The 13076-nt window shown below is 29.3% G+C and overlaps 1 protein-coding gene across 1 annotated transcript in view; it reads right to left on the minus strand.

Moving 5' to 3' along the window:
• The window catches only part of kn (EBF transcription factor knot), a 383752-nt gene that overhangs the window by 40323 nt on the left and 330353 nt on the right, over positions 1 to 13076 (minus strand). The window contains exon 8 of the mRNA XM_075365598.1: positions 1470 to 1587. Coding sequence (XP_075221713.1) covers positions 1470 to 1587 — 118 coding nt within the window. The remainder of the gene's footprint in view (positions 1 to 1469; positions 1588 to 13076) is intronic.

A 13076-nucleotide genomic window follows, 5' to 3' on the forward strand; every position in this document is an offset into this window, starting at 1 on the left:
TGTGTTCTTAAAAAAAAAAATATTTCAAGATTCTGAAATCTGCGTTCAGAAATGGAATTAAAATTTGTTATACAAAAATTTTTTATAACATTCTGTCTTTTGAATTTGTAAGAAAAATACCAGAATATCCTTTTCGTTTGGATTTTATTGGGTTCTTGAAAAATAAGTTTAATCCTTTCATTAAATTAAATAATATTCTTAAGTTTAACATAGAATACTTATGACGTGGGAATTCCAGAATATTTAATACATTTTTATGACTTCAGCATCTTCGTGATAAAAATATACGCTTAAATTATAAGTACAATTAAAATATCGTATGCTACGCATAATTATTAATTATTTAAATAATAGATAACGAGTAACCAACGTTGAATAAAAAATATATAAATAAATAATGAAACATAATGAGCTATCTCAACACGTTTTTAAAGATTTTTTTATCATGGAAAATATAGAAATTTAATTTCTCATTCAAAAATAATAAGAAAAAACAATTTCATATTCATTTATTTTACATGGTTCATTTTTTCTTTCCTTAGTGTTTCATCAATTTGCTATTTTTATCATTCGTGTTATTTTTATTGTTTTCTACTATATTATCCATAGAACATTTCTTCAAAACTACGTTATATATACGTACTACGTTTTATTCTCAGAAGTTCTATATAGTACTAGTACATAATTTTTAAGGAATTTCAATGGGGATTATTTTTAATGTGATAGAATTTACTTAAGGTTCTTACAAAAATGTAACCGATTGTAAATAAAAATAAAAAAACAAATAATTATTTTAGTTTAATCGTTAAAGGCGCAACATACTAGAATAAATACAGTGTAATCTGATTTAATTTTTATTACGGCGACCGTATAATTTTTTCATGGTTTGTCAGTCAGGTGAACTATCCATTTTCGGAAAAAATAGAGATGACAAAGATATGGACAGCTGTAATTTATTGTAGACATAAATACACTTTCCCATTATTATGATACGATTGACCCTTTATTGAAAAACGATATTTTAATTGATATATTAATAAAGCGCTTAAGATAAAATTTGAAAATTAAAAATAAATAACTTTTTATTAAGAAAAGTATTTACTTATATTTTTATTAAAAATTGGCAAAACAAAAACCAAAGAAGTAACGAAAAAATTTTTATTTTTGGGTAATAAACGACTATATTAAACTCGCACATCATGATAATATGTCATTTATTTTAAATAATCAGAAGAAAACATTACAATAAATAATCTTAAATCAAATCGAAATAAATAGGTAGAATCAGGAAATCTAGAATCAAATCGAAATGAGAATTCTATAGAACGTACAAGTAAAATTCAAGATAATAATTTAGCCGAGAAAAAAATGAAGATATGAAAACTAAAACCTAAATCTAGTACTAAGAATAATTAGAAGGTTAGAATACAAATTTCAACAAAGTGATATATTCAATTTAAAGTGTTTACCATCAGATGGGTCAAGTCGTTTTGCTCTTCGACCGTGTTTAGAGTTGTTGTGAACAAACATATTATCGGAGACAGCCAGTAATGGTCCTTCCACGCTCACCTGCGTTGATATTACAACCTGAAAGTAAATAAACAAACAAATTAGAAAAAAGTAAAAGTTATTCGGATAATAATAAAGGAGAAGAAATTTGGTTCATATGTCTTTTTATTACGAACATTCAAATCCTAATTTTTACCAAACGCTGACTATATTCTCTTTTCCCTTTGTACATTACGTTACGGATGTATATTGATTGTGGTTAAAAAATATTAATCGCTCCTGTAATTGATCTAACCCCTGCAATGTGAAGTGAAAAAATTGTTAAATCAATTAAATCCCTGAATGTATAATTTGCGCTGAGAGTGACAAATGAGAGGAACACTATCCTGTTCCTGAACTTGATCTGATGGTACGTCAAAAAGTTTTTTCTAATTAACTTAACCGGATAATTATTTAAACGAAAAATTAAACGGTCTAAATAATATTTTGAAGCTATTAAAATTTCTTAATTTTGGCTTGTTATAGCGCAGCGATATATTAACTGAATTTATTCTAATTTAAAGAAATTGATCGGATGAATAACAATTAATTCGATTCTCATTACGTATATGATTGCAGCTAGGTAATATTTTTATCTTTACCACAATATTTTTTGTTGTACTCCTTTCCATATTCTTATTTTGTCTTTCTCATTTCTCCGTGTGTATTTTCCGATACGGGTAGCGTTTTATGTGGAATTAATCTATACGTTAAGCAAAAAAAAAAAAAAAAAATTAAATTAAATAAACTTTAATATCAAAAAACCATATAATTTTACAATTCTTTGAATCTTAAAATCGTTGAAGTCAGTGCCAAATTAAGCGTTCATATCCTACTATAAGTTTTTTTTTAATTTTACGCCTATTTCAAAAAATTAAGATGAAAAAAAAGTGAAAAAAAATTAAATTTTTAGTTTTAGTAGGGTTTTAATTTAGTTAACCGGTTTATTAATGTTTTCAATTAAATAATGTTTATTAAATTTCTTTATTTTATATTTATATAATTTATGATACTCGATATTTAAATATATATTATTTATACATTTCATCTAGTTAATAAATATTCTTATGTGCATAGCACGTAAACTACTTATAATGAGCTGATGTTTACTGAAATCTGAGAGAAGTAAATATTCCGACCTATTAGTGATATATACATATTTCACCATGTTTTATACATTTATATGCTGATGCGGCATGAAATATAGTCATCAAATCACTTACCTGAAAACCATTTATATTTTTCTGCGTTAATGTCAAAAAGAGAGTTATGTGAACATAAATAATATTCATTGATTAAAACTTATATATCGTGCAGAGAGAGAGAGAGAGAGTGAGTGGGAGTGATAGGGAAGCAGACACACACACACACAGAGAGAGAGAGAGAGAGAGAGAGAGAGAGAGAGAGAGAGAGAGAGAGACACACACACATACAAATATACAGGAGGGACATACATATATACATATATTTATATACAGTGAGGGAGGGGAGACATGGGCGAAGGATACATTATAGAATTTAAAAACGTTGGATATTTTAATGTGTTAAAAATATCAAATGTAAATTGTGAGGAAAAAGTTAATAATAAAAAACATTGAGTGAGACGATAAAACCACTGCCTCATCAACTGATGATTCAACAAATCCTAAAATGTGTCACGAAATAGCATCCTGGAAATTTAGATTTATGAAGATAAAATATTAACAGCTGAAGAGGTATAATAAACGATTTTCTGCAGATTATCGAAGTTAATTGTAATTTTACTAGATGTTTTAATTTATCAGTGATGAATGACCGTAAAGTTTAATGGAAATAAAGGAAAAAAATAAAGAACAAACCAAACAAACTAGAAAATGGTCATTTTAATTTTGTTTTAATATCCTCTTTAACTTGGGTAAAGTAAATCTATTACGTAAAATTGTTCTAAAAAAAAACAATTCTACTTTGTGGAATTTATAAATAAATTTTTACCGAAAATGATCAGTAAATCGCAGAATTAAATTCGTTTTAATAAAAAAGTTAACGAGAAACCACTTCCTTCCAAACTTTTCCTAAGCCTAGATGTTCATTATTCTTGAGAAAAACTTGCAAATTTTTAGAGAGATTGGAGTGTCGTGTCAGGTCATATACAATATTTAGGTTATAGAATCTTACATACACAAACACACATACACATAAACACAATATATATATATATATATATATATATATATATTGTAACATGAACCGCATTAAAAAAATATTACTTTCTCGGAGCTTTATAGACTTTCATTTCAAATAGCTTATGAATAAAATAATAATGTTGAGTGGTTTTAATACCTTTGAAATGTCTAAAACTATTTCAGGATATTCGTTGAACATCGAAAAGGAATCAATGTTCCATCAATTCATTACGCACCGACGTAACAGTTTTGAAGTTGTAAATAAAACTTTTCCGTCAATATAATTTATAATGGATTTTTCTTAGAAATATATGCGAGGTTTACTTCTCAAATAAACACATGTACATGAAGCCTTACTACAGCTGTGACAACTTGTTAAAAAATTTGCAAAAATAAAAATTAATTAATATAAAATTAAAGACATAGTAAAAGCAGGAGGAATTGAGAAGTACTGAGTAACAAAGTGGCGGGGATGGGGGTGAGAAAGTGAGAGTGATAACGAAAGGAAAGGATGGAGTAGAAAGTTATATTTAACTGAATTTATAAAAAAAAAGTTACTTTTAATAATTATTTTAAAAAGTATTTTTAATAAGATTTTTTTCAGATTGATAAACAAAGTATAACTAATTTTGCAAATTCATTTAAAAAAAAGGAGGTACTTTCTCTTTTTGTGGCGTAGGGAAAAAAAAAGATTTAGCGTAAGAGAAGTTATCTTTTGTTTTGAGTGTTACGTGGGTAGATCAAAGGCTCGCTCGAGTTATGATTTCCGTAATCAGATTTTCTCGTTACCGCTGTTAACGATGGTTAATCAATAGGTACTCTTCTTCTGAAGAGAACTAGCGAGAAAGGGTGAGGAAACAAGAGAAAGATAGAAAAAGAGAGAGAGGGAGCGAGTGAGAGAGGCGCCATTCTGTCCACCATTTTGCGGGCATCTCCGTGTGTATATCAAACCAAGAGGGAGAGTATAGACTCCACCTCCCCTGGGGGTTATGCAGTCCGCCCCACGGGAGTATAACTCCACGCAGGATTCACCCCCTCCCCTTCCTTCCCCTTGTAGTAGGGGGTTCCCATGGGAACCGAGATGACGACTCAACCGTTCGATTTCTGAACCGCGGCACGGTGGCAAGTCAAACAGCCACCGTTCTACTGCCGATCCAAAGTCGTTGCTTTTGCTGACCCGTCGGTTAGCCGGACACGCTCGTCTTGACAATCTTACAAAATATACAACCTATAAACCACAACTTTACTAATTGTCGTTGATAAACTAGTAACGTTAAATCCTGTTAAATATCATGTGAAACTCTGATATAATTCCACACGAGTAGAAACAGTATATCTCACTTTAATACGCTTTAACAAGTAGATGTATTCTCATCGTTTACTTTCTCGTATTATATATCCTCAATTTCTATTGCAATAACGGAAAAATATATACAAATTTTTAAAATGAAAACCTAAAAATAAATTTAAATTCGTTAAATTTATAAAGTAAATAAAAATTAATCTTCTGCCTTTTAAGTCTTAAAAGTAAATAAAGCAATGAGAAGAGAGTTTCGCAAATTGTGCAAATTTATATTTTCTGTAATAAGATTATACAAACAAATTATAAAATTTATTTAAAAACTATTCCCTTTTAAGCGTGTATATACGCGTTCACTAAAAATCCTTTCAGTCTAAATCTAAAATTCTGTACCTGGAAAATAAAATAATAAATATATGTTCACTAAAAGTGTATGTTATTATTATGCTTTGAATTGTAAAAGTTTAACATAATAGAAAGAAATTAAAGGAAATCGGAGTATCGCAAACATATAAAATCGCGAACGACGAATATATCAGAATATAAGAACTTTGTAAGAATCGTTCGGTTTATTTCTAATTAATTGAAAATATTGATAATGTTCAGGAATTCCTTGTTGAAGTAGCCCAACTGGCTGTTACAGAAATAAAAATAAAATTTATCCACATTCGTTACGGTATACGGTATGCTTTTATTTCTATTAACTGAGGCACGGATTAAAAAGAAAACCTTAAATTATTTTAAAAATAAAGTATTTAATTCAGTCTGACAAAGCGAGGTCTAGGAAAACTTAGTCGTATTTGGTCAATTGATATATCGGATGACAATTTTTTTTGTTGTAGATTTTACGAAAATTTTAAGCATTATTTCTCGCACGTAACATAATTTATATTTCATCGGGAGCATAAGATATTGGAAATATAAAACTATAAAAGTATTATAAATTTAGCAATTCTAATTTTCTACGGTACAGTTTTTACTAAAAAAAGTATAGTAAAGTCTAGTTGAATTCCAAGTAAAAGTTTTTAGTATAAAAAACAAAATTAATAAAATATTTCACATTTCCTTAAGCAGTTCCGTCTTACAGTAGATGATTATTTATAAATTGTAGCGAACAGAAATGAACGTTTCTTTCGCTAACACGTTATTCTTTTGACATTGACTTCGCTATTTATAAAACTACTCGTTTAAATTTTATAGGCAGTAGATATGTAATTCGAAAAAATATTCATTAAACTAATAAATGTTTTCTACACATCGGCGATTAAATTTTAAAAAATATTACTGCGATTTAATATGTGTTTAGAATAAAAAAATAATTTTTTTTAACTGGAGATTTTTTATACAAGGAAAATTATGTGTGTAAGTTCATACAATGAATGAAGAATTAAAAATGATTTATATACAGAGGTGGAAATAAAACTCGAGATATAATAAAACTTTATTTGAGCATTTAAAAAATCTGACGAGGTCACCACATGACTTCCTTGTACGCCTATTAAACTACATATATATATATATTTTTTGCTGCAATTCATTTATACTTATTTCATTTGAAAGTAAGATACGATCCTCCAATTCTTTAATAAACGGAACAGTTACGCAATCGCTAAAATATTAGTTTATATTAACGTCAAATATTTATACAATTATTAATTCAACAATCTTATCTGAAATATTAGGATACAGTAAAAGTCCCTTAATTACTCTTTTAAATAAATGTAAGTCTTAATCTTCCTAATACTATGTTTTTAAATTGTTATGATGCAACATCGACAAAATAAAAATATAAACGAAACTGGAGAAGGAAAAATTGTATAGCGATGTTAATTATAAAGTAGACTGAAACACGTGCATAAATAAAAAATAATTATGTATTAAGGGTGGTGCACTACTAGATGTTACAAAAGTCCTAAATACAAAACTTCAATATTCTACGCTAATCGATTTTGAGAATGCGTGAGAGGTGACTCAAGATTGGAAATAAAATTATTCTAATATACTAAGATCATGCTTAATGTTAAAAAAAAATTGTTTTTCGTAAGCAAATTATTTCTAATTGTGAAAGAAAATAAATATATAGTGACCTTTCTCTGTAAAAAGTTAAATCAGTGCAAGGCACCTAAGATTCATATTACTGTAGCTAATAATGGGATGGCACGGGCTTCGGAACACCGATTTGAACGATATTGCGTGAATGAATAGTACACTGGTTACGTGTATTCATCACAAAATACTACCGCGCAGTATCCAATAATACTCAAGAAAAATAGTCCTAAAAATTTTCTTAGCATTTTATATTAGTTTATATATCAATTTTGTTTCACGTCGCACAAGTAGTTATATAGTAATTATGTGGTGTAAGTGAGAACGTGTCCAATCCGTAACCATGAACACATCGGTTTGAATTCGACTTCATATACATATATTTTTTTTTTTACCTTTTCTCTTTTTACTTCCTCGTACGAAGTAAAGGAAGTATTGTAATTACGGAAAATTTCGGTTTTCAGATTTCAACGGAAATACCCATTTTGACAATCCCTGAATCCCTGAATCCATTTGAAATAGTTTCGGTTGACGAACGTATGTATGAACCTACGTACGTACGTATGTATCTCAAATAACTCAAAAACGATTAGCCGTAGAATGTTGAAATTTCGGATTTAGGAGTGTTGTAACATCTAGTTGTGCACCTTCCGTTTTGGTTGCAATCGACTGAACCAAAAGTGTCCAAAAAAAGCCTAAAATCCAAACAAATTGGGATTTTGGACATTTTCTTAACTACAGTAATCAGTCCTCAACTCTGGAACCAATGAAAATAAGTACAACTTATAAATATCGTTGAAAATCTCTCAATGAGGTCTTATTACTGCAGGAATTTAAATCGTTCAGTTGTTTAAACAGTAAAAATAGGGAAAATATAGGCTAAAAAGAATTTTGTGATCGTACATCTTTAAATTTATACGGTGCGCATAATGAAGAGGTAATCCTCCAGAAAATTTGGAATTACCTGATAATTAGTAAATGGTTGCTAAACAAACAACCTCTTTCAACCCGGTATTGTGTAACGTGGTTGAAATTATCCAAATGAACTCTTTAGGCCGGACTTCACTGGAAGCTCACCAGTCCATTGGATCGATCGTAATTCTTCCTTTTACTTTAATCGTTGCTTACCCAAACCCTTTTTTCGATACGGTTTAAAAACAAAAATTAGAAACTGATGAAAGACAGCCTAATTTATCAAATATGCAGTAAAAGTTTTTAAAATTTTTATTTTAACAAAGGATTCCAAATCGTACCCAATAATGAACATTTTTATTTTATTAGTAAATTAATGCAAGAATTTATAAACATAATATATTGATTAACACTATTCGCAAACTAACTTACAACTAAAAACTAACTTATATTCCATTACAAATCAATCTACTCATATGTAAACAGACGGTATTACACAATTCCGTATTTTATATAAAAAATATATATTAAGTTTTTTTCTGTAGAGTTTTCTACGACTCAGTAGCTTACGAATAAAAATTAAATCTCCGTAGAACTTTGATTATCAGACTTCGCTGTTGATTTGGACCGACTTCGGCTGCAATTTGGATAATCATGTAATTATAAATAAAAATAATAAGTAATAATCGAAACAGTTTTTCAATTAACAAAATAATAAGTAAACAATTATCCAAAAACTTAGTTTTCTAATTCAGTGAATTAACGATAAATAAATTTTAATGAATCAGATATTAAAACATAAATTAAATAATAAATAAACAAACAAAATAAAGAAAACTATAAATTAAAATAAATAGTAGCGATTGCAATAAAATGAAAAATAAAAATAAAAACCTGTACAATAAGTATTTAAAGAGCTTTGTTGAAACGTATTTCTATTAAAGTTGGCAAAATTAATTATAAAAAAATTAGCTTAAATAAAAATAAAAAAACTAAGAATTAAATAAATAAGAGAATGCTCAGAAATTCATGCTTGTTATACACGTGTCCCCCCCACATACACATACAGAGAGAGAGAGAGAGTGAGTGAGGGAGAGAGATTGAGTGAGTGAGTGAGAAAGAATGAGTGAGAGAAGGGGAAGAAAATCTAAAATTATGTGATGATATGATAGTATTATAAGACATCATATTATTTATACCCAATTTTCTGATGATTGGAATCTTATTATCACAATTTGAAAAGATTAGGTTGTATAACAATGTAAAAATACATTGAACAACTGAAATTGTGAAGGTCTTGGGTTCGATTGTCAAATCAAATATTTTATAAAACCTATTCATTCTATAAACAGATAGTCTATTGCCATAAAGAGATAATTTAGTGATCAAGCTCACTGAAGTTATGTATATGCAGCTATCTTAATAACATAGATAAAATCAATTAAATTTATAAAAAGGCACAGTAAAATTTTGTGAAGATGCTATTTTTAAACAATAAAAAAAATGATACTTTTGGTAAATTTATATTAAAACTATACACAGCCTAAAGATTAAATTAAAAAAAAAAAAAAAAAATTGGAGGAAATTGATTACTTTTCTTGATGTTGTATGACCGAAGTGAGCGTGGAGTATAGAGGGTGGTTTTAAGAGGGTATACAGGGAACAGCCAATCAGAGAGGGTATCTGTGTCCGGCCAAGACCCCTCTATATAAATCTATCTCGCAGTCTTATCCTTATTACCAGGATTATGTCTCGTGTCAGATAGCCCTCTTCACTCTTTCCACTAGTACATCCTTTCTCGGTTCTACATCTTCTTTAACGCACCCTTTTTTTTACATCTTATTCTAACCAGAAAAATAAAATATGCGAACGTAAAAAATAACATAATAAAAAATAGCGAAAAATATAGGGTAAAAAGAATTTTGTGATCGTACATCTTTAAATTTATACGGTGCGCATAATGAAGAGGTAAAATTTAAATATCTACTCATAGTAATAAAAAAATAATGGATTTTCGTTATTCTAAAAATGGCACTCCTAAAAATGAAAATGCGACCAACAATACCAAAAAAAAAAAAAAAAAAAATACTAATTGTATGAAAAATCATCAGTTGATCGTAGGATTTACTGATGATTTACTAAAAAAACCCATCTATACAGAGCATTTTTAATCAACATTAAACATATTATTGTGGTGTGGCTCAAAAATTAATACGTGAAGATGAGAAATCTAAAAACTTATGTTACTCGAAGTCTGTGTAAAAAAATATCATAATTTCTTTATTTGAGTAAAAAATAAATCATCATTTTTGCTATATCATGAAAAAACTACATTTTTTAATAATTTAAATTTGAAAGATTATAGGTAACTTAAAAAAAAATTATAAACTACTTTTAATACGTAATTCTATATTTTTATTCAATACTTTTTCATTCAGAAAGAGAGACTGACATTTATCTGTTTAATTTATACTGAACTATTAAAAAAAAAACAAAAAAAAAAAAAAAAAAACAGAAAGTAATACAAAAAATTACTATGTAAAAAATTAAAAAAAAAACATCGATTCCTTTTTCATACCTACTCTAAATACGATTTTTAAATTTCTAAAAATTTATTATAAAATTTGTTTTTCCCACAACTCAGAAATGTACAGTTTAATTCCGAAATAAATAAAAAATCTGATGTAGACACCACATAACTTCCTTGTACGCCCATTAAGTTACATACACACATTTTTTTAAAACAAAAAGTACATAAACTGTTATTTCATTATAAACTTCTAATATTTTTTAGTATTTTTTTTTATTGTTATTGTTGAAAATATTATTTATCGTAATTTTTTTTCAATCAGAAGTTAATAATTATTAATAAATCAATATATTTAAATAAAAAAAATAATAAATAAATAAAAAAATGAGATGAAGTCTGATTCGAACCGATGTACAAATTACAAGGTCAAAATATTTCATTAATTAAAATTTTATTTGGCTATAACTATGGAACCAAAAAAAATAAGTACCAAATATGTCGTTGACAAGCACTGAATAAGAGCTTATTACTGCAGTTAAGAAAAAATCTTAAATCTTACGTTTTTTTTTATTTTGGGCTTTTTTGGACACTTTTGGAACAGTCGATTGCAATAAAAAGAGATGGTGCAAAACTAGATGTTACAACAGTCCTAAATCCCAAAATTTCTACATCCTATGGCTAATCGTTTTTGAATTATGCGAGATACATACGTACGTACGTACAGACGTCACGCCGAAACTAGTCAAAATGGATATTTCCGTTGAAATCTGAAAACCGACATTTTTCGCGATTACTGTGCCTTCTTTACTTCGTACAAGGAAGTAAAAATGAAAATTAGGTGGATTTAATTTAATAATTTGAACTAAAAAAAATCATCTATGTAAGTTATATATTTTAGGTGATACCTTTATATTTATATTTTTTGATTTTCATATTATTCAATTATTATTACTAAAAAAAAAGATTTTTCACAAATAATTTATATTTTTACTTTCCCGGCGAATATAGCTAGCTATATAATCGCTACAAAAGGGAAACTTTGGTGGTCATGTTAAAAATGAAGTATAAGGTTTTCCAAATATTTACTTTTTAGGGCCCAACTAGTTCATCTAGACCAAAAAACATATGTATATGTGTGTGTGTGTGTGTCGCATGCTTTTGGATTCATAATAATTTTCTTTCTTTTTCCTGTTTAGCCTCCGGTAATTACTTTTCAGGTAATACTTCAGAAGATGAATGAAGATGATATGTATGAGTGTAAATGAAGTGTAGTCTTGTACAGTCTCAGTTCGACCGTTCCTGAGATGTGTGGTTAATTGAAACCCAACCATCAAAGAAAGGCGGTGGGCGCACCGGCTCATCAGTGACATCAGGAACTGGGTAGAACGGAAGCACGGTGATACCAATTACGAGCTCACCCGATTTCTATCAGCGCACGGGTGCTTTAAAGATTACCTGCACCGTATGAGGAGTACCACGAGATGCTGCTATGATTGTGAGGAGCAGGATACGGCAGAACACGTAATATTTTCATGCACGAGGTGGAAAGACTTGAGGGTGTCCATGATGAATCACGGCGTAGAAAAGGTGGATAATGTAATAAGTGTGATGTTGGCTGACAGAGATGCTTGGACGGGAGTGACGACTGCGGTGTCAGCTATAATTAGAAACAAGGAAGAGGTGGAGAGGGGCAGGCAGACTGGTTGACCTGTAACGGAGAGACCGATGCCGGACGGATATGGGCGGCCAGCCTTAGTGGGCGGGCGGCGGAGGCTCCTCGGAGTCATCGGTCGCCGATGATCCCGCGGGGACGTCGCTCTAGCTAGTGACAAGAGCGTCTGGGTGGTTGCGCAGGGGCTGTATACATACCAAGTGGATTAGGTCTGTCCCCTGCGTGACGAGAGGAGGAGGTTTCTTAGCGGGTGAGAGCCCCGCACTTGTCGTCAGATCGGGCCAGGCAGAGCTTTTTCCTATTCCTGCGGGAAAAAAAACCATCAAAGAACACCGGTATCCGTGTTCTAGTATTGAAATCTGTGCATAAATAACTGACCTTACTAGGAATTGAATGCTGGAACTCTCGACTTCCAAATCAGCTGATTTGGGAAGACGCGTTCACTACTAGACCAACCCGGTGAGTTTGGGTTCATAACCCAGAATTGACTAACCGATTTTTATCAATTTTGACACAATATTTTTATATATGGGTCATTGATCATAATTTTATTTAAAAAATGCATTAAGGGAATGGAACGATATCGTGAAAAAACAATTTCAATTTTTTCACAGGCTTTTTAGTGAAAATTTTTTAAAGGAAATATTTTACCTATGATACAACTTTTGATCTAACTTTTTTCAAACCCCCCCCACACCTCTTAAAATTGAAATATGTTTTTTGTTCTTTCGCTGTATCTCTCTTCAGTTTAAGTATTTTTAAAAATTTTTTAGAAAGTTTGTACTTCATATATAGTGCTATAGATTTTTTTAAAAATTATTGACTATCTAAAATGTGGAAACGTTTTATATGAAATTTTCTTTTAAATAAATTTTTTTAGGGATCGCTTATTTATCATTAATTTTT

This window comes from Lycorma delicatula, chromosome 5 (assembly GCF_047948215.1).
Source record: "Lycorma delicatula isolate Av1 chromosome 5, ASM4794821v1, whole genome shotgun sequence".
Lineage (NCBI taxonomy): Eukaryota > Metazoa > Arthropoda > Insecta > Hemiptera > Fulgoridae > Lycorma > Lycorma delicatula.